This window comes from Ictalurus furcatus, chromosome 10 (assembly GCF_023375685.1).
Source record: "Ictalurus furcatus strain D&B chromosome 10, Billie_1.0, whole genome shotgun sequence".
NCBI classification, from domain to species: domain Eukaryota; kingdom Metazoa; phylum Chordata; class Actinopteri; order Siluriformes; family Ictaluridae; genus Ictalurus; species Ictalurus furcatus.
In genome coordinates, this window is record NC_071264.1 from 16868249 (window position 1) to 16889770 (window position 21522).

At 40.1% G+C, this 21522-nt stretch overlaps 1 protein-coding gene across 3 annotated transcripts in view; it reads left to right on the plus strand.

The window, feature by feature from the left end:
- The window catches only part of ptprsa (protein tyrosine phosphatase receptor type Sa), a 269659-nt gene that overhangs the window by 220509 nt on the left and 27628 nt on the right, over positions 1–21522 (plus strand). For all 3 annotated transcript variants that reach the window (XM_053634470.1, XM_053634471.1, XM_053634472.1), the window contains 4 exons: positions 1107–1222; positions 8872–8919; positions 12207–12304; positions 17847–17970. In XM_053634470.1, coding sequence (XP_053490445.1) covers positions 1107–1222; positions 8872–8919; positions 12207–12304; positions 17847–17970 — 386 coding nt within the window. The remainder of the gene's footprint in view (positions 1–1106; positions 1223–8871; positions 8920–12206; positions 12305–17846; positions 17971–21522) is intronic.

A 21522-nucleotide genomic window follows, 5' to 3' on the forward strand; every position in this document is an offset into this window, starting at 1 on the left:
TCCGGAGCCTATCCCAAGAACGCTATTCACCTGTCAGCATGTTTTTAGTGTGTGGAAGTAAACCGGAGAGCTCAGGATCGAACCAGGCACCCTGGAGCTGTGAGGCAGAAACGCTACCCACTTTAATATAGATGTAGAAAATTGTTTAGGTATTAATGGTGTTACTGAGGCAGGTGTGTAATCATTTGCATGCAGTGTGCATAATGCTAAACCAGAGGCCATAAGCTTATCTTACTGGTTAGCAGCATTAGTGCTTGGGACACAGAGTATGTCTTGGCTAATGTCTTTTTTTCCAGCAGACCGTTTAAAAATTGAAACAGACCCAGTGTGTCCTGGTGTACAGCAAAGCACAGCCTAGTCGAAGTGAACTCAGTGTTCTGAAATATTAAAGCTGAACAATGGGGTATCTAATATCATCTGTCCTGACCAGGCACGGTCATAGCTGTGTGTGTGTGTGTGTGTGTGTGTGTGAACAGAGCTTTTTAAATAGCTTTGTATCTCAGAGTGAGTGGCTGTAAGATAGTGTTTCCCTCCACCTGCCCTTGATCCTGACCTTAACCGCTGTGAGATCATATAGTGGCACACTGAGCCATGAAACACACACTCCACCTTTTACAGGTCGCTCCTGATGCAGATGAGTTCTCTCTGACACCTGCTCTGTGAATTTCAATGCCTCGTATTGATTTTTCCCCCCTTCTTTCTCCTCTCCTGTTATATATATTTTTTCTCTCCTTGCTTTCATTGGAAACAGCAAACCTGACAGGTAAGGCGCCGCTGTACTTTATTACTGTTTTCAAAAACGAGGCGAAACGAAAATAACCTGCCTCAGCATAAAACGCTGGAATTAATTAGAATGGGGGAGGGGGAGTGGAGGAGGGTAGGTTGGAGCCGCATGCCACAAGGCAAAGTCTGTTCACGCTTAATACGACTTTTTCTTTTTGGTTTGGCTTTGTTGAGAGTCTGTTTGTGTTTGTGGAGTTGTGATGTCTGTGCATGTTTATGTAGGGCCACTATTTTGGTCTTCACGTGTGTGTGCGCTTGCGTGCGTGCGTGCGTGCGTGTGTGCGTGTGTGTGTGTGTGCGCATTTGTTTTTTCCTTTTTCAAGCAGCAAAAGGAAGGAATCAGAGCCACGTACCAAATGTCTGCTCAACAATGCTGAGATCACACCACACCATCCCACCGACCCTGTGGAGATGAGGCGCATCAACTTCCAGACTCCAGGTACACACACACACACACACACACACACACACACCACACACACACCCCGGGTGGACTCACACATGCATGCACAGTATGGGCTTTCACACACTGGAGAACTCCTGCCATGCATTTCTGGATTCTATAAAGGTTTTACTCACTCTCTCTCTCTCTCTCTCTCTCTCTCTCTCTCTCTCTCTCACACACACTCACACACACACACACACATACGTTAGGCGAACTCACACATGTGCAAACGTCACACTGGAGAACTCCTGTCATGCCTTTTTAATTGTTTTACTCTCTTACACATACACATGTTTGTTTTATTGTAAGGACTTGACATATTAGCGGCTCTTTTAGCTTTTTTTTACACACACACACGCATTGTATTCTAACACATTCTGTTCTTCCACTTTTAAACACCAGTGCAGTGGTGTGTTTTCATGATTGAGGTTACATCAGGTTCTAAGTCACACTCTTCTCATCATTTGTTTTTGCAACGGTCTACTTTTTTTTCTATTTTTGCTCTCTGACTGACCTTCTGATGGGACATCCGGTCAGTCCATAAGTCCCGGGTTACAGTGCAATAAACTCATTGAAGAAGACTTCCTCAGCTCACGTATACTCTACGAATCCCACCTCCTGCGCTTCTCAACTTGCACTGTTTTGCTTATGGTTGCTATGGTGACGTGAACAAATTTTCAAATGTGCGATATAGCCTGTTCTTGCTGTGCGTTTAAGTCCCCCTGGGAAGTTCAAGTCACTTTGATCGTAGCAAGATGGCGATGTACTTTTTATTAATTAGCTACAAAAAACTACAGCAACGTTTTTAAACTCTACTTCTAGAAAATCAAGAACAAAGGATGCATATCAGGTGTGTTTTGCATTTTTTATTTTTAATCAATTTAGGAAGCCACTGTAAACTTTATCGTTACATATTATATCGTAATTGTACAGTGCTATCGTATTTTGTGCTTGTTTTATTGTAAACATTCAATTTCAACAAATTTACCATCAATTACAGACGTTGCATCCATTGATTCCAGCATGTTTTCTTATTGGCACGCCCCCAACTCAGCTCAACTGAGCTCAGAGAAAATCCTGGGTTTCCCGCTCGTAAATACGACTTTGTGGTGGCGTTTATGCGTGTTAAATTCATAAATACAATCTTTCCGACTCGAACGCACTGTTGTTTCTACTCCACATTACTTCTTACTATATTTTCTGGGCCATAGGTTTAAAGAAATTGAATTGGACTATAAGACACATGCCCTAAATTCTGTCTTATAAGTAAGGAGTAAACACTTTTACTGTTATGGGTAAGTAATCATCAACAGGATTGATTACTTTCTAATAACAGCACAAATCTGAAATGTTTTATTCCTCTTATACCACAGCAATTTGCCAGTCATTATCATTTTTTATTTTATTTCAATTTAAGAGAAGTTAGTTCCTGTTATTACTTATGTTATGAACAGTCGTTCCCTATTTTTGTGCTAATTCCTAGCACCCGATACGTCACTGTATAAGTCACAGCACCTGCTTCAGAGCAAAACTGTCTTACAGTCCGGATAGTACGCTACACTGAGCTGCACTCATCTGTGTGATTAATGTCTGTTGCTGCAGTTGCATGAGGCTGGAGCTGGACTTCTGAATCAGAAAAGTCTGTTTCTAGAAGGCTGTTTAAGCACACACACACACACACACACACACACACACAATAACTTTGATGGAAAAACAAGCTTTTGTCTTCTCCACATAACTGTTTAAAGGACATTCTGCTCTTGTCTCATTTTCTGCCGCTCTCCTCACTAAAGCTGCTCTGACATCTCTCTCTCTCTCTCTCTCTCTCACTCTCTCTCTCTCTCTCTCTCTGTTTCTTACTTTCAATCAGTCCGATTTTTAATTCACTTCATATATCAGACTCTGTCACTGGTGCTCATTCCATCCTTATTGCTGTGCCAGCTTTATCTCCCTTCGTCTACCCCCCTCTCTCTCTCTCTCTCTCTCTCTCTCTCTCTCTCTCTCTCTCTCTCTCTCTCTCTCACTCACTTTGATCCCTAATTCAGTGTAATTCATTTGAAGTTTTATTGGCATTAACATATCTCTCTATCTGTTACTACATCTGGCTGTCTCCCTAACATCCTTTCATTCTCTCTATTTTCATGTCTGTCTATTCACTATCCTAATACTTATGGACCTGACTAAGGCCCTCTTTAAATGAGTGCGTTTTTGTTTTAAAATGCATAACTTTTCCTACGGTTACGCCTGTCGTCTACACTACTCCGGCGTGTTTCAAAACGGAGACTTTTGGAAACACCGAAGACCCCGTTTTAGTTTGAAAACTCCAGGCTCACGTTTCAGTGTAAACGGACCAAAACAAAAACTTTTGAAAACGAAGGCGTGGCTTTGCCCACGTTCACCCCCTGATTGGGTCTCCATATGACCATTACCTTGATCGTATAAACAACAACACGGAGACTGATCCACAAGCTTTGCTGGCTTTGTTGTCATTCTTAGCAGCCATTGTGCAGTTAAATTTTGTATTTTATAATACTGTAGCTGCCTACATGCGCAAGAGTCAAGCTATGGTTAGAGCAATTCAAAAACAAATCTCATTTCAAGCAGCGTAAGCCCTACATGGACTGCCGGTTTGTTGTGCCTGCCAGTGACTAGCAATAAACTTCCTGTTTACACTTGCATGCGCATGTCCAGTGTGCATGAATGGTCATGTGACATGCATATTCGGTCGTGTAGTGTGGACGGAGATCGTTTCTGAAACACAGCGGAAACGAGGATCGTTTTCATTTTAAAACGCCGTTTTAAAATGAAAACACACTAGCGTAAACAGGGCCTCCATATCACCCACCCTCTCACTCGATACCTCTCCATCCTGGTTTCCTTCTCTCTCTCCTTGTCTCTGTCTTTCTCACACTTGCCCATGCTGCATCACTTTCTCTGTATATATGCTTTCTCTTTCTAGCTCTCTATCCTTGTCTCTCTCTCCACTTCTCTGTCCTATTTTTTTCTCATCCACTGTCCCTCCCTGTGTCTTTCCTCTCTCTGGTTTTCTCTCTTTTTCTTTTCATGTTTTATCTCTCACTCCCTCTCTGTCTCTCTCTCTCTATTTCTATCTCTCTTGCGGTTTGTATCTGCCTCTCACTCTCTTTCTGTCTTTATTGGTGTCGCTCTTTCCTTTCCTGTTTACTTCTCTCCTCTTTATTTTACTTCTTTTGTCTCACCCATCCTCTTCCCTTCTCTCTCTCTCTCTCTCTCTCTCTTTCTCTCATATCCATCTTCAGTCTTTGTCCATCAGTGCCTCTCATTTCGCTCTCAGTGACTCAGCGGATATTGCTCGGTCTTGTGTCTCTCTCGAATACAGAAAAAAAAAGAGGTGAAGACAGAGGGGTGGAAAAGGAGGGGGAGGCTCAGTAATCACCCCTCCATCCGGTGCTTTCTTTCTAATGGCTGTAAAATGAGCAGCGTCGCTTTCATCTTGTTTAGCTTTTTTTTTCTTCAGCCCCATTCTTGCTTTCTTCTCCATCATGAAAAAATACGGTCCTTTTTAAAGCCTCACTTTCACATTCCACTTTATTAATCGAGTCACATTCCTTATGGCCCACGCGGTGTCCTGTCATACAGAACAGCGTCATTATCTCTGTGCACGGCGGATTTCATTTAAACGGATGTTTTAGGCCAATTACGCCGAGTGCCTGAGTGTTGTGGAGACGCTTCCGTTAGCTAATAGCAGTTATTGGTCAAACTAGACTTCACACACACACACATCCATCTTATAACACAAGTCCATCACAGAATCAAATCTCCATTTACACACACGTTACATGTAATCTGAAAAAACAAATATCCGCGCATGGGGTATGGCATTTAGTATCAAAAATGGTTAAGAAGTCAGTAACATTATCTCAGAACGTTAGCTAAGCTTTTCATGGTGATTTTTGTGTGTGTGTGTGTGTGTGTGTTTTAAATTACGAGTTTCTGCAAAGCCTCGTCTCAACATCCTTATTTAAGAGAAGACAAAAAGAGAAGTTTGTGTCACACATTATTCAGGTTCAGAATATTAGTTGGATACTTCTCTGACAGCAAATCACAGGAGTAATTTATGCAACGCATCTGATACGTTAGTGTTCCTATAGCAACAGTTTACACGGGGACTTGTATGGCAGATGCTCCATAAAACCCAAAGCTAATCATCATTTAAAAATGTGCTGTTATTTAAGAAATTGTTGATATGGTGATATTTTTTTGTAAGGAGAGTTTATGTATTTATTTATTTTGGAAGGCGTCTCTGCGTTGTAACTGTAAGAGGTAAAGCTAGAAGTTTTTGGGACATTTTCAGGACAGAGGAGTTTATGCTTCTTGGTAACAAGCTGCATTTTTTTTTTTGTCTTATAAACTTCAAGTGCAAGTAAGGAAATGACTTTATGTAGCTGCTATAACAGAAGTGATAACTGGAGCCGGTTTCATGGAGCTTCCACAACATATAGATGTAACTATAAACAGATCAAAAGTAACACATGTCATTCTTTAATTCATAACAGAAGTAATCGCTGGCACATTGTTGATTTAGGGGGAATAAAACACCTAATAGGAAAATAATCATCCTTGGCGTGTTAAAAGTAACTCTGCTTTGCGTTTCTTTCTTTCTTTCTGTCTTTCTTCCTGTTTGTTCTTCTGTTTGTATCTGCCTGTGATATTTTCTAGTGAATTGATATCTATCCTATTTACCAAAATATAAATAAGCTCGTATAATTTAAACCAAGCCGTTAATAAGGACAAATGAATGAACGCTGTATGTTCATGTTAAAGAACATGGCATTTGTTGTCCCGGGACTTTCATGTCTGACCGCTCGCTCGCACCCGCATGAAATTGAAAAACCTCCAACTCGCATTCCTTTTTTTTTTTTCGCGACCTGTGGGTCTCAGTATAGATGCACCCTTCGGTTGTTTCTGAATTCTAAGAATGAAATGAACAGACTTGCGTTCTAGTGAAGCCCAGTCTCGACAGGCTACCTTAGAAGAACTCAGAAGAACAGGAGGACATAGAACGCACAGGACTATCGTCTCTTCCTAATATGTTCCTAATATGTTTCAGCTGATTAACATATTTACTGTTAACCGGCTGATTAACCAAAATTTAATTAAGCATGTTTTAATGTAGTAAGCACTCTGTTTGCACCTGTGACCTCACGTTAACTAAAAACTAAGCTAACGAGTTTACCATTACCTCTGGATGGAAGCTAGCATAGTTTACTTCTGAGGGATAAATTCAACTTTTCAACAAACTCATACATATGTCAATCGAAATCATATATCAAAATCATTCTTTGTAGATGCATATTTAAATTATTGTCAGTAAAAAAAAAACATTAAAACTTAGTTATGGCTCATGCTTCCATCACTGTTTTGCCACAATGACTTCTGGTACTTCAAGTGGGTTCGGTGCATTCAAGTCTGCATTCATCCATCCTGAATTTTGGAGGTGGATGATGACGTACAACACAAGGACATAAGCTCGCAAAGGAACGCATATTGAGAAATGGCTCTCTAGTCTCAACCACACAGCAAAATCCCCAGTGTTGAGTTAACACCTAGAGTGTTGAATTGATTCATTTAGTGTTACTTTGTGTCCAATTGGACATGAACAAACAACTGTAGGTGTTAATTCAACACGGTGGATTTTACTGAACCTTTCAGGCAAGCTTTCTAAATAAATAAATAAAAATAATACATGAATAGAGCACCCCGAATTCATTTCTGTATTTGTATATGTAGCACATGATCTGTTCAGAATAACATTTTCATATTGAGGTCCATCCGCAGTGTAGACGTGTGTGTGTTGATGATGAGCCATCCCACTGGGAGAAAGTCCACCATTATTCTCTTTAAGCTCATTTGTGTTGGGGCTTTATGAGAGGATGTGGCTGACTAATGAAGGGATTCCTCTCTCTCTTTCTCTCTCTCTCTCTCTCTCTCTATCACATACACAGTCTCTCTCCTCTCATATTTGTCTCTTTTCTCTCTATTTTTTCATCCTTATTCTCTCAGTCTGCAGCTGTCGCTCTTCCTCTTCAGCTTTTTGTGAGATTTGTGATTTTTCTTCATCAAAGATGAGACCAGGACAAGCGTCTTCATCTTGCTTGTCTCCCTCGCTCAATAATAACCTTCTGTCTTTCAAAAGTCTTCATTTACACTCTTTCAGGTAGAAGAACAATTCAAACAACGATGTGTAGTTTCTGAGGTTTGATGGACAAATTGCACCAGATGGAGCGTGCTGGATCTGAATGTCTTATCATCTGATTAGCACATGTTGCTAAGTGTTTTCTATTGAGTCACTTGTGTCAAGTGGGATTCAAGCACTAGACATAGGTGTCATCATGTTCTTCCTAGATGAAGTGCTGTTCAGCTCCTTTCTCCTTTAGCTCTGACCTTTACTGTTGGCTTATTTGGAAGAAACAGGATTTACAGATGTCCTTAATGTTATTCTTCATGGTTTTCAGCTTGTACACTATAGACTAGTATCAAAAAAAGGTTTTGTATACTGTAACACACTAAAACAGGTCTTTAAATGATTTAGGCTACAGTTTCCTTAGTGTATAGTTAGTGTTCCACCATATCCACGCAATAACCTTACGTTCACACTAGCAAGCAACAAATCGATAGGAAACTTCATTTTCTGTGTATTAGCATAACATGGAACCACAGTTTCAGCAGCAAAGCAACTGTATTACATTTGAATTGAGATTTTGTTTTTCAATTCTATGCAAATTGGATATCACTTGATTTAGCTTTTTCAAAATTTGTGGTGCAATTCACACCGTTTTTTGTGCTTTTTTTGCGGCAAACTACTTGAATTGCAGGGAATTGTTTTGGATGGTCTTTCTCTGTGACGTTTGTCCTTTTAGCTGTACTCATGTTCGATGCACGTGAATCGAAGAGGGCTTTGGCTGAAAGTGTGTTGTGATGATGTCACACGACACGTCTTGGCCCAAATCTGTGGATAATCAGCAGTAATTTTGAAAAATTGCAAGCTCCTGTGAATATTGTGGAGTTTTTTTGATTTTCATTCTTGATTTCATTCATTTCATTCATTTCTGCGATCGCAAAATCGTGAAATCCTGGAGGGAGTGTTAAACTAGATATCTGAAGATGCTACGCCCACAAGCGACAACACTATCGGTTGCTACAAGTGATATGAGCTTGCTATTTTGAACGTAGGGTAACCTTCACATTGGGCAGCTGTGACTCAGGTGGTAGAGTGGGTTGTTCACTATAGGGTTGGCAGTTCGATTCCCAGCCCACATGCCTCCACATGCCGAAGTATCCTTGGGCAAAACGCTGAACCCCAAGTTGCTCCCAATGGCAGGCTAGCGCCTTGCATGGCAGCTCTGCAGTCATTGTGTATGTGTGTATGTGTGAATGGGTGAATGAGAAACAGTGTAAAGTGCTTTGTAGAACCGCTAAGGTTAAAAAGCACTATATAAGTGCAGACCAGACCAGACGATTCAGTCCTAGCGTAAGGGAAACGATGACTATTTTGTGGCTTGTTTGCATATTGTTTTGCATTATTATCATTGTAATCCATTTTATCTTAACTTTCTTGCATATTAAGAGGAGTTCTTGCCTTTCTTTTGTGATGTTCTTTACAGATTCGGGTCTGAGCAGCCCTCTAAGTGAAGCCGCTTTTGACTATGAAAGTTAGTTCCTCCTGTGTTTCTGCTTTTCGCATTATTCCTGCTTAAATACATCTTTTTTTTTTCCTTCACACATTCAGCACTAATTTTTTTCGTAACACGGCTTTGGTTGCTGTTTTTGTCCTTCACTGGGCTGATGGGTTGCCTGTTGTTAATCCACGTTAGAACCCTGATGTCACTGCTCGTGTGAAGACGGGGTTTTTATTCATGACTCCTGTCTGTGCATCACACAGTGCACCTCCTCCCACACTTACAAACCCCCCACCCCCTGTGCCCCCTCCTTACACACACACACGAACACACACACAAACCAAGGAAAAACTAGTGAAAAATCAAGTCTTTTTCTCTTTTATATGTAAATGAACATGTTCAGAAAAAAAAATTGCATCCAGGCAGGAAAAAAAAATCAAGAAATCAAGCCATTTCCTCCGATTATCAAAATCCAAACCTAGAGTGTGAAATGTGTAATTAGGAGGGGTGTTTGTTTCTGTTGCGTTCACTGATCGCATCTTGATTACATGGGATAAAAGGAGGACTGAGAACAGAGAGAGAGAGTGAGAGAGAATGCTGAGGCAAAATGAGGGGGCTAAAACTCGTCCTTGAAAAAGACGAGCTCTGTCAGTCTGATATTCAATATCCTTCAAATAAATACCCACAGTCCTCAGCTCTGGGAAAAAGAGCGCTGAAAGCTGTTATTTGCTGTGCCTCAGTTGAGGAGAATTGGAAATATGTGTTAAGCAAAGGGAGTAAAAATGAATGCCACTCTGAGAGGAAAGAAGAGGCTCAAAGATGCAAGAGGTGCAAAATTGGAGGGAAATTAAAAAATTAAAGAAGCCCGTGACTGAGTAAAAATTATTGTATGATTATTATTGAAGTGTATGAGAAGGACACAAATGTGGGATTTTTACATTGACACTGTTTTCATTATAAATATGTCTTTAACAGTGAGGCATGTTTATCAGTTCATTTGTGTGTACCGTCGTTCTGTTTTGCTAGTATGCTGCCTGCGTCTTTAAATTTAGCATGAAATGTGATGCTGCGCGGCTTCCGTCACTCAGCCCGGAGACCATGTGGCATTTAAAGCATAGCACTACGAAGTGTATGGGAAATTGAGGACAGCTAATGTGATTATGCAGATTATACATGCTTAATTAAATCACAGGAAGTTTCCGTGGGGAAAAAAAGAGCTGTCATCTTTTAGCCAAGTTTTGACCTCTCTCTCTCTCTCTCTCTCTCTCTCTCAGCAAAAGCCAAAAATGACTAAAGCACAGCCATAAATGTTGATATTAGGATTAACTTGCATAAATAGCAAAATAGATGAATGGCCTCCTCCCCCTGGTTTCCTATTTACATCGGCAATGTTGTGCTGGTAATGGGATTAACTCCCAGCATGCTCAGCTGGTGTTGGCCTCTCTCTGGTTCATGGCTGAAATATCATGCTGTATTTGTGTTAAACGATTGTAAGGGTGTGTCGTTCATTATATCTGCACTAATGACTGCTTGGGCTCATGGTTTAAGGGGTCGGGTGAATTTAGGTGACACTGCGGCTTGCTTAGCTTTGGCTGAAGTGAAGCAATGTGCACATGCAATGTGTGACCCTGAAACTGTCCCAGGCCAGGGCTCCTGCACACACAATGAGAGAAACCTGGACTCAAAAATTGCACTAAATTCAGTTTGCTTACTGAAAAAATACCGACCAGAGTGTTTTGCTTTTACCATCATTATATAGAAGTCGCTATGTAGTCTTACACCACAGCATTGTTGAATTCTCGAATCTGATTGGTCAGAAGGTGTTGATTAGTTTCCACGAACATCCACTAACAATGGCACAACCGACGTGGTGCTGGCAAACATAGTACCCTATGTAAGGAGACACCCTGCATACTGTTCCACAGTATTAAACATAACTATAAATGGATAAAAAAGTATATGTCATTCATTAATAAATAGAAATCGCAGGCAGTTTGCTGTGGTATAAGAGGAATAAAATACTTCAGATGTGCTGCTATTGGAAAATAATTATCTTCTGAGTGATAACTGTAACCCTACTTCATTGATATTTATTTTCCTACAGTATAACAGCATGCCCCAAAGTGTGTTATTCCTTATGTTTTACGCTGTAACACTGTCATTAATTTTATAAGAAGCCCAATTAATTTTTCATCCAATTAATTGAATTACAGTAATATTAAATTGTAATGTGTGGTTATGGGGATTTAACCATTATGTTAGCACAAAGTTACAAAGTTGTAACTTTCCCATAATCTTCCCAAATCCTGAAAGTGCTAAAGTAGCAGAACTGCCATAAAAACAGTTTATATTATATATATATATATATATGGCCCTATTACAATTAGGCTAATGCAAAAATGCAAACATATACAATATACACAATACCTACTAAAAGGCAATAAAAATCCTTTCTGCTGCCAAAAAGTAATAAGAAAATGTTCAGCCCCAAAGGAACAGGAGTCTTTTTGACTCGTTTCAAGCCACTCAGACTAATTTATTTCTTCTTTTTTTTTAATCCGATAAATGATTTAGTCAGTGCATTCTTTTGAGAACATCTCTCCATCTCTCCTCCTGTGAAAAAAAATCGGAAAAGTTTGATTCAGAACGCACATTTGATTACATTCATTAAACATTAGTCGATTGGGAGATGCTCTTTGCAGCGTGGGAAATATTTCTCAAAGCCAATTTTGGATTTGTTTCAAATCATTGATTCCCTAAATCAGTTTGAGAAGAGGGTATTTGTCAACAGGAAAGACTTTTTTTTCGCATGCGCAGGGAGAGAAGTATGGCTCTGTGTATTCTGCACATATCAGCCGTGCAGAGGGCAGCCATCATGCTCTGGGGTATCGTTTATTTATTTCTCTCTCTTTTTATTATCATAGAGCCCCAAAAAATGAATTTCATCACTGTGCTGCTATTGCGAAGCTATTAAAAGCCACTTTTCCCGGTAGCATTAAGAAGTAATTGGTCTGTGGTTTCTCCGTCACCTTAGCAATTACCCATAGGTCCCCTCCTTTATTTCCTTTGGATAAAGGCACTAGGGTTTCGTGTGTGAGAGCTGGGAATGAAAAAAAAAATTCTGAGCTCTGGCCTGGTCAGACAGCAGCGCCTAAAACCTGCCACCATTTTATGTTTTATATGTCTGGACTGACTTTCTGAACCTCTCCCACACACAAACACACACTCTCTCACACACACACACTCTGACACCCCAATCCCCTGTTCTTTACTGTGTTCTGCATTTGACTGAGTGTCTTTATCTGTTGGTGGTGATGTAGGAATGATGAACCATCCACCCATCCCCATCACAGAGCTGGCAGAACACACAGAGCTGCTCAAAGCCAACGACAACCTGAAACTCTCACAGGAGTATGAGGTGAGCCCCTAAAATAACGTTTCCCCCACACCAAATACTTAGACTTCCATTCTAATATCAGCGTCAACGCTGTCGCATTCGTCATCTCGTAAATCACTAACATTCTGAGCACATTTAATGTTTTCTTATGGTGGAATTTTAATGTTGCTGAATCAAACAATGTCACTGGCCAGTGTGTGATGATTTTAGCATTAAACAGGCAGCTACAAGCTTCTGTTATTCTGTTATAAACGTATACCACAGCACAGTTGAATGCTCAAATTTGATTGGTCAGAAGGTTCTGGCTGTAACATGAGCGTTCTTATTAATGCGCTCTAATGTTATCTTTTCTATAGTAACAGCTCATACACAAGGACTTATATGGCGGATGCACCACATAATCTGATACTAATAATAAATTGATTTAAAAACGCAATTTTGTTTAACAAAAAAGTAATTTTTATCATTGCGATGTGGTGAAGTTTAACATTTTCGGAAGGAGTCTTGTTTTGTAAGCACTCACTGTACGGTACCACTGTCAGTTTCCTCTGTTTTCTCAGTAAAATGACAGGCTGCAGTTTGTGTGTGTGTGTGTGAGTGTGTGTGTGTGTGTGTGTGTGTGTGTGTGTGTGTGTGTGTGAGAGAGAGAGAGAGTGAGAGAGAAAGGGAGAGGCTGGTGAATCGCAGTTATAACATAGGTAAGAACAGGAACTAACTTCCACAGCATTAAATCTAACTGTAAACCGTTTAAAAGTGCGAGGTGCCGTTCATTAATGAATTAAACATTGTAATCGTAGGCAAAAATGCTGTGGTATAAGCAGAATAACACACTCCACACAGTGCTGTTATACAAAAATAATGCACTTGGAGTAGCAGCAATCAGCTTCCGCTACATGTCACATCACACCCCTGGCACGCATTATTCTTGTATAATCCTGTGGTCTAACACGCTATTACTTACTTAGAACACCAAACATGTCTGATTTATTCAGTCATACACAGGCTTGGGGAGTAATGGAATAAATGTAACAGCGTTACATAATCAGGATACAAAAAACTGGTAACTCTGATCCGTTACAGTTACGTCAAAAAACAAAGTGATCAGATTACAGGTACATTTTATAAAAAATGAGAATACTATCAGGATTACAATTTTTGTTTTCATTTAAAACCAAAGAAATTAATCTTTTGACATAACACAATATAGTCAGCTGCTTGATTATAGTTCGGGTTCTCTCTTGCCAGACTCACATGAGTAACCTCCTGGTGCATGCACAAATAAAATTTGCGCAAAGTTAATTTGTTAGAAATGAACGCAAATTGTTCTCTGAAATGCTTTTGTTAGGGTGGCCATACGTCCTCTTTATCAGACCTTAAATAAGCGTCTCGTCGGGAAAATGTGGATTCAGCTTTAGTTTCATTATAATGTGCTTATGGTCTAATACTTCATGTGTGTGCGTATTTGTATTGCTTAAACCCCTCTCTGTAATTCCCGCCTTGTTGCACACCAATTGGTCGATTATAAAAGGCTTGCAGCAACTACTGGCCAAATTCCTGCCTCTCAACCATTAGCCTACTCTCAGCGAGCACGTGAAGGTGCTGTTGTGTACGGCGTCAAACAGTTGCTTGACAATAGCAGCAAATGACCTGCATAGAAACTATGCCCATGGCCTTATAAGGTAATGTTTAATTTCATGTTATCACATGGCTTCATAAAGCACGGTCATTCAAATGTGTAAATGATGGCAGAATAATCAGATTACATTACTTTCATATTGTGATACTTGGATTACGTTTCCGATTACATGTTTTATGAAGTGCTTTGTAACTGTAATGGAATACATTTTTAAAGTGTCCCTCCCAACCCTGTTTATTAATTACTGTTATAGTTAATTTGATGTTAGTTTAAAGGGAATCTTATTTTGAGGATAGAACAGCACCATTACTTTTGGTCATTATTCAGAGAAAAATATAACATTTTTGGTTCTACCTGAAGCTTTTTTTAATTTTCTAAAGCACTGACATAATCCACAGCTCATGTTGTCCTCTCATGGCTCATCCTGAAGTCTTACATCAGTGCTGTTTAATCATGAATTTTAATACAATAAAATGATTTTCCTCCAAAAATATTGCTGGTATAAAACGAAGAAGCAGTGATGTTAGGGGCTTGTGGGTCGCCATGACAACAGATCGTACTAATTATTCGCCTGGCCACCATTAAAATAACGTGAATAAGAATGAGGGGGAAATTATTGTTGAAGAACAGGAGCTAAATTAATATGGCAGCTCATAATCAATGGTCTGATGAAGAAATGACCATTTTACTAGCATTTTCCAAACTGAATATGAGCAACACTGCTATTGCTAATAATAAACGAAATAATAATTTTCTTGTGATTTATGTGCATGTGGGCACAATGACAGCGTGTCGCGTTGCTGTCTCACAGCCCCAGGGTTCCTGGTTTCATCCTGAGCTTGGGTTATTGTCTGTGTGGAGTTTCTCCACGTTCTCCTTGTTTCTGTGTTTGTTTCCTCTGGGTTCATCTCCCACCTCCCAAAAACATGCTACTAGGTGGATCAGCTATGCTAAAGCTGGCCTCACACCCAGGTTCCAGGAAAGGCTCTGGATCCACCACGACCCTGACCAGGATAAAGTGGTTTCTGAAGATCAATCAGTACGTTTACATGGACAACAATACTCCAATATTAACCCAATTAAGAGAATACTCTGATTAAGAAACTACCATGTAAACAGCAATTTTTAATTACCTTAATCCAATTAAGGTCATACTCAAAGTAAACACAAACCGAATTAAGACAGGTGGAGTACTCCTGTTTTAGTTGCATTATCGACGTGTATTACAGACATGTAAACACCTTAACCACACTATTAACATCGTGTGGGAGTTTTCACCGCATTTTTCGACAGGACCCGATCACACACGGCAGTGCTCAACCGTTTGACGGCAAACAAGAGAGCATGGCTTCGTCCGAAACCGCATAATTACCTACTATAGGCCTATAGTAGGCAAAATACATGTATCTCAGCTATTATATAGTAGGTAAGTACGGGGTTTGGCACGCAGCCCACGGCTTAAAGCAGTTGTCTATTTGCACATACAGCATGACAAATAATTAACCACACTGGAAGCGTTCGTAAAATTAAAAATAAAAACACCCAAAACTGTATATGGTACCCTAACGAAGACCAACTGTATGTCGATACGTGAAATTCTGGAGGGAACGTCAGACGGTGTGGCGTGGGGACGTAATGACGTGTGCCGTTAATCGATCTATGTACTATGACATGTAAAACAGGAACATGAAAGGAATATCCTAAAAACAACTCATGTAAACACCTTAATCACAATATTGTTTTATTCAGAATAAGGTCAATAATTAGATTACTGCTGTCCATGTAAACATAGTCATTGAGTGAATGATGTGTACAGTTCGGTTCAAATGGGATTAATGGATAGGACATCAGCTCAGTGTTGCTCTGTAGTGAAATCTAAAATGTGTGACTCAGGTAAATAAGCACAGCACAATGGCATCCCTCATATTCAGCTGTTAATTTAACACCTACAGTGTTCAGTTAACAGAAACAGGGACTTGATTGAAAACTGTAAGAGTCACTTTATTCCTGTAATTAAACACTGTGGATTTAACATGTTGTTTTTATGAGTCGTGTTAGACCCCCCCCCCACCCCCCACTAGTTCTCCATCAACTGAACTTACAGTACTACGTTATACTAACAGAACTTACTGTCCTCCATCTTCATGGCAGAGTGAACACATGTCCCATAAAGAGGATAGTCTAATTCAGTAGAGCTCAACAATTTGAACATGTACCGCGCCTAAATGTTGGTTTTTACGACCTCGTCATGAAGTATCGTCATTAATCAAGTTCATTTTTTTCCATTATGAAGAAATCAATGTGGTGTGATTCATTAATGTTGGCTGCACAGGTTTGAGTGCTGCAGTAAAATAAAAAACTGCCGTAAAATGACAAAGTCGTCCTCTGGAGGAGACACAAAAACACATCAGTGCTGCACATCACGGCCCAGAGAAAGCAGTGCCATTGCTTGTATGGACTCTCCGTCTCTCTCTGTCTCCCTCCAGAAAAATAAATGGCCGAATTAAACGGAGAAGTGTAATTTTAATTTTGTTATTTACGTGATGAATGGCTGCTCATCGGGGCGCCTTAGTGTGCCAAGCGGAGCTCTCTGGTTCCTGAGTGATTGGTTTTTAGTCGCAAGCTGTGAAGGAGAAAGATGAGAGAGAGAGAGGAAAAGGAGGGTGGTTATTCTTTGTACCTCTTAAGGCCGCGGTGAGAAATCCCATTCCAGGAGAGCCAGTTGTTCAAACTATGTATTCCTGTTCAAACACCTGATTAAATTTGATTGATATTGGTGATTTAACTTGATGTTTGAAGAGGAAGAAAAGAGAGAGATGAGATGTGAGGGCAGTCAGTTCATAGAATAAAATATTTGCCAGCCAGAAGAATAGATGTAATAGAGATAATAGATAGGAAGCGTTTCTCCTTGTATATATTATTATCCATCCATCCATTTTCTGTACCCCTTATCCTACACAGGGTCACGGAGAGCCAGGAGCCTTATAATATTATCCATCCATCCATCTTCTACCGCTTACTCCTTCTTCAGGGTCGCGGGGGAACCTGGAGCCAATCCCAGGGAGCATCGGGCACAAGGCGGGGTACACCCTGGACAGGGTGCCAATCCATCGCAGGGCACACCTTATAATATTATATTATATATTATTATTTTATATTGGAATAACTGGACAGGATGTTACCTCTGGTACCTCTTTTACTCTAGGCCCAATATTGTACCTTATTTTGGCCAAATTGATTCCATCCTGCACAGTTACGCTGTAGTGACGTATCCCAGCCGGGGGGAAGGGGGGGGGGGGTGTAAGAGTGATAACAGTCCAAGCATGAACAAGCTCCTGTAATCCCCACAGGGGAGAACTGCTACATCAAACCCCATATTGGGCCTTATTTAGCCCCAGTTTCATTTTGCATGACCACAGCTGTAAAAGAAAACATCCTTCAAGGCCCAAAGCTGGGCAGGAGAGAGAGAGAGAAAGAGAGAGAGACAGTGTGTGTGTGTCATAGGCAGAGTGCAAACTCAGAATCATAATGGAATAGTAAATTACCCCAATGGGGAATAGAATATTTATGCAGAAATTCTTATATAGGAAATGTGATGGCATTTATCTTGCAAGCGTCAAGGCAGTGAGAAACCCCCTCCTCCTCTTCCCTCTCTCATTCATTTTCTCCTCTGGGCGAAGTGCAGAATCCTTTATCAATATTTCCATTGCTATTATTCACTGTCGAGGGAGTGATCTGTTTTAAAGTACCTGGCTAGATGGTTTACAGTGAGTCAGACCATAGCAGGCTAACGTTTAATTAAAGTACCACTCAGAATGTTTTTGTCACCTGTTTATCGCTCTCTCTGGTGCTGTGGGTTTGTATTTACACTAATGGTATTGTGGTACAGCATAGCCTTGAGTGGTTCCTCTCCTTCTCTTCTTGCAGTCCATCGATCCAGGACAGCAGTTCACCTGGGAGCACTCCAACCTGGAGGTCAACAAACCCAAGAACCGCTACGCCAACGTCATCGCCTATGACCACTCTCGCGTCATTCTGGCTCCAATTGAAGGTCAGGATCAACAAAACTTCACCTAACATGAAATTCACAGGGATTACATAGGAAACTCAGACAAATTTTGACCTGCTAATCAAGTCAAATGAACTGTTAATCATGCCCAGTGAGTTGCTTATCAAGTCTAGTGAACTGTTAGACCAATGAACTTCCGAATCCAATGAACTTCTAATCAAATCCAGTGAGCTGCAGGTCAATCAAATCACAAACCAGCAAAAAATAATATAAATAAACATTGGGGAAGATGATGTTTTTGATGTTTTGAGATGTATGGACTTGAGGTTCTGTGACTGGATGAAGAAACACACACTCCTTAATTTCTTCAATAAATTATACCAGCTCATTCCAGGGAAAATATATAGTGTGCAGTGCAGATGTAGCCACACCCCAACCCCAAGGAAAGGAAAGCAACTTTGGCAGATGCAGTAATGCAAACATTTGTTTAGTGAACTTCATTTCATCACAACACAATTTGACTGCATGACTATTTTGATTAAGGCTCATTTCTGTTACAAAATGGCGTTTTGCTTCCAAACTCATTTTCAAACCCCTGAATGCCTCAGACTGTTTACTCTTGCTTCATCTCAGTTTTCTTTTTCTTCATCAGTGTTTCTTATTTTCATTTCGCCTTGATTTTTTAGTCTCATTTGCACCCCAGTTCTCGACAGCCCTATTAAAGCCAAGCCTTAACACAACATAACGGAATCATCCCAAAGACAGTGCAAGTAAATACATAAATTACTCAAGTTTGAAATTTCTATTTTACAGCGCAGTGGTTTTGCCATTAGTCGGAGCAGTGGAACGATTCATGCACACATTCGTCTTTTGTTCACTGAGCTATGACTAAAGCTGTGCGCGTCCTCGACACTTCGTCAGACAGAGGAGACGTGTTTTAACGCCACGCTCTTTCTCCCTGATTGATTGTTTTTGCCCGTTTCACTGTTGTCATAGAGCGAGAGAGATGAACCCAGCCGAGAATTTTATTGCACTTTGTTTAAGCATGAAAACAACAATTTGGCAGCGTCTGGCCCATGTTTGCTGGAGCTGAGTGTATAATTAACTTGGCTGTGTCTTACGTTGCTGTCTTATATTATTCTACAGAGTTTTGAATTGGAAGATGACCCCAGAAAACAGCAGGCACTGAAATGTTTTATGTGTTTGGTCTGTTATTAAATTACATTCCCATTTATTTATTTGGAAGGTGTTCTTTTTCAATGTGGGGCAGAATCGAATCCCAGCAGTTACAGGAAACGTTTAAAGGCATGGCTCAAGCAACAACAGTGTCATAAAGACAAAATCTACACCCCAAAACAGTTGGGGCGGCTGTGGCTCAGGTGGTAGAGCGGGTTGTCCACTAATCGCAGGGTTGTGCGGTTCAATCCCCGGCGCATATGCCGAAGTGTCATTGGGCAATACACTAAACCCCAAGTTGCTCCCGATGGCAGGCTAGCCCTTGCGTGTGTGAATGAGAAACTATGTAAAGCGCTTTGTATAATCACTAAGGTTAAAATGCACTATATGCAGTATTGAAAAATATTGAATATAACAAAATTTCCTCATGATTGTGGTTGTGTGTACTGAACCAGACTGAGAGATTAAAGGCTCAGGAAACCTTTGCAGGTGTTTAGAGTTAATTAGCTGATTAGCGCTCTTCTCAGGTCACCATTTCTATATTATAAATTCTTTATTCTAATATTTTGAGATATTGGATTTTTGATTTTCATGAGCTGTAAGCCGTAATCATCGAGATTAAAACAATAAAGGTTTGAAATATTTCACTTTATGTGTAATGAATCTAGAATATATGAAATTTTTTGAGATGCACATGTCAGTGCACACCATTTACCATTCAGACTGTTTGTCCCTCTAGGACAGGGATGTTCAACTACAACTTCAGCTGAAAATCCAGCTACTTACAATTTTTTGCAAGCAGCTAACATGCCTGGATAGCAACATAGTAAAAATATTAAAAATAGTCTTTTTAATGCTTAGTGACTTTTGAAATAAACTTTGAATAAAAATAAATTTTTTGTTTTCATCAGCAATTTTTCTTTTTTAAGCAAGTCATGTTGTCACTTCACTAATACTAATCAGAATAAAATGTAATGTACTTAAATGCATTTAAATGGATAAGCTCCATGAGAGGATCTACTATAGAAGCCTTTCTGGTTGTAGAAAACTGTAGTTGCTGAACTACAGCCTGTGGTATTTACTGAGTTCTCAGTTTGGTCCACTGAACTAGGTCTGAACTGGTCTACATCTGGATCGTAGTCCTCCAGTTGACAAGCCCTGCACTAGGGGAACTCTAGGGGAAAGATTTAAGGTTAGAACCCTACAACAGAATGATTCCCTTTCACAAAAGATTCAGTTAGAACCTCTTCAGTAAGCTGAAACCTTTAAACATCCAAATATCCCTTAAAGAACCTTTTCCCCCTAACTGTTTAGTTTAACTATATTTTTTGCTTTTCCTGATTGGTAGGTGCTGTTAAGGAAACAGTTTCAGCGGTCTATTGATTAATCGTTGATCTTTTAATGCAGCTTTACACTTGCACAAAACTTTATTTTTCACAAAAATTGCACGTCATAAAAGAATGGGATGAGATGAGATGATGGTCTCAGAACATAATAATGAACTTGTGGACGGTTTAGCACCATTGCAACCAAAGACAGTCGACTATATTGTGCTGGCAGTGTGAGATGTACTGTATGATTTTTTGAGTGTGAGCGCTTCTGCGACACTCCTCTAAAAGCTTCCAGTGGGAGGACAGGTCAGGATGACATGAAACTCACAGTACAGCTATAAATATGGTGGTGGTAATTGGGAAACAAAACTAAACTATGCTAATGGACAGAAAATCTATCCTTATCACCTCAAGCTCACTCCAAAGAATGTTTCTGTTTATGCAAATTCTGATCGATGACATAAGCAGAACATAGTAATTAGGTCTATTATTAGAGGATCTTCCTCGTATAATCTATAATTGCACAGCATGAAACCAGCTTTAGCTACATCTGCACTGATAATCGCCACTGCTTTTATAGGCAATACATCCTTTCACTCTTAATTAATTCGAATACATTTAATTACAATAAGCTGTGCTTAGTATTTAGTACCCCCCATTAATGCATACGCAATGAGGAATAAGTACGGCACAACCGTGCCGAAATTCAAGATGTAAACATTAATGAATAAAATCACTTGTATGCATTATGAGGCTACAACTGCAAGTAAAGCATCATATATTTTTGCGCTGGTCCTGGATCATTGTGACATTCCTTTCATGTATAGAGTTCTGTAGCATAAGCCAGGGAAAGAAGAGAAGCTGCTTTAGGGGAAATTTACAGCTAGCTGGAGGTGACAGTCTGCCATGGCACAGAGCCTTGTTTAATTCCAGCTTGTAGCACCATCTGAATCAGGCACTAAATCACACCACAATATGCCACGGGCCACCAGATGAGAGAGAGAGAGAGAGAGAGAGAGAAAGAAACGGAGAGACGGAGAGACTCGGGCTTGATGGCTTGTCATCGTAGGAATTATTTTCTATAATG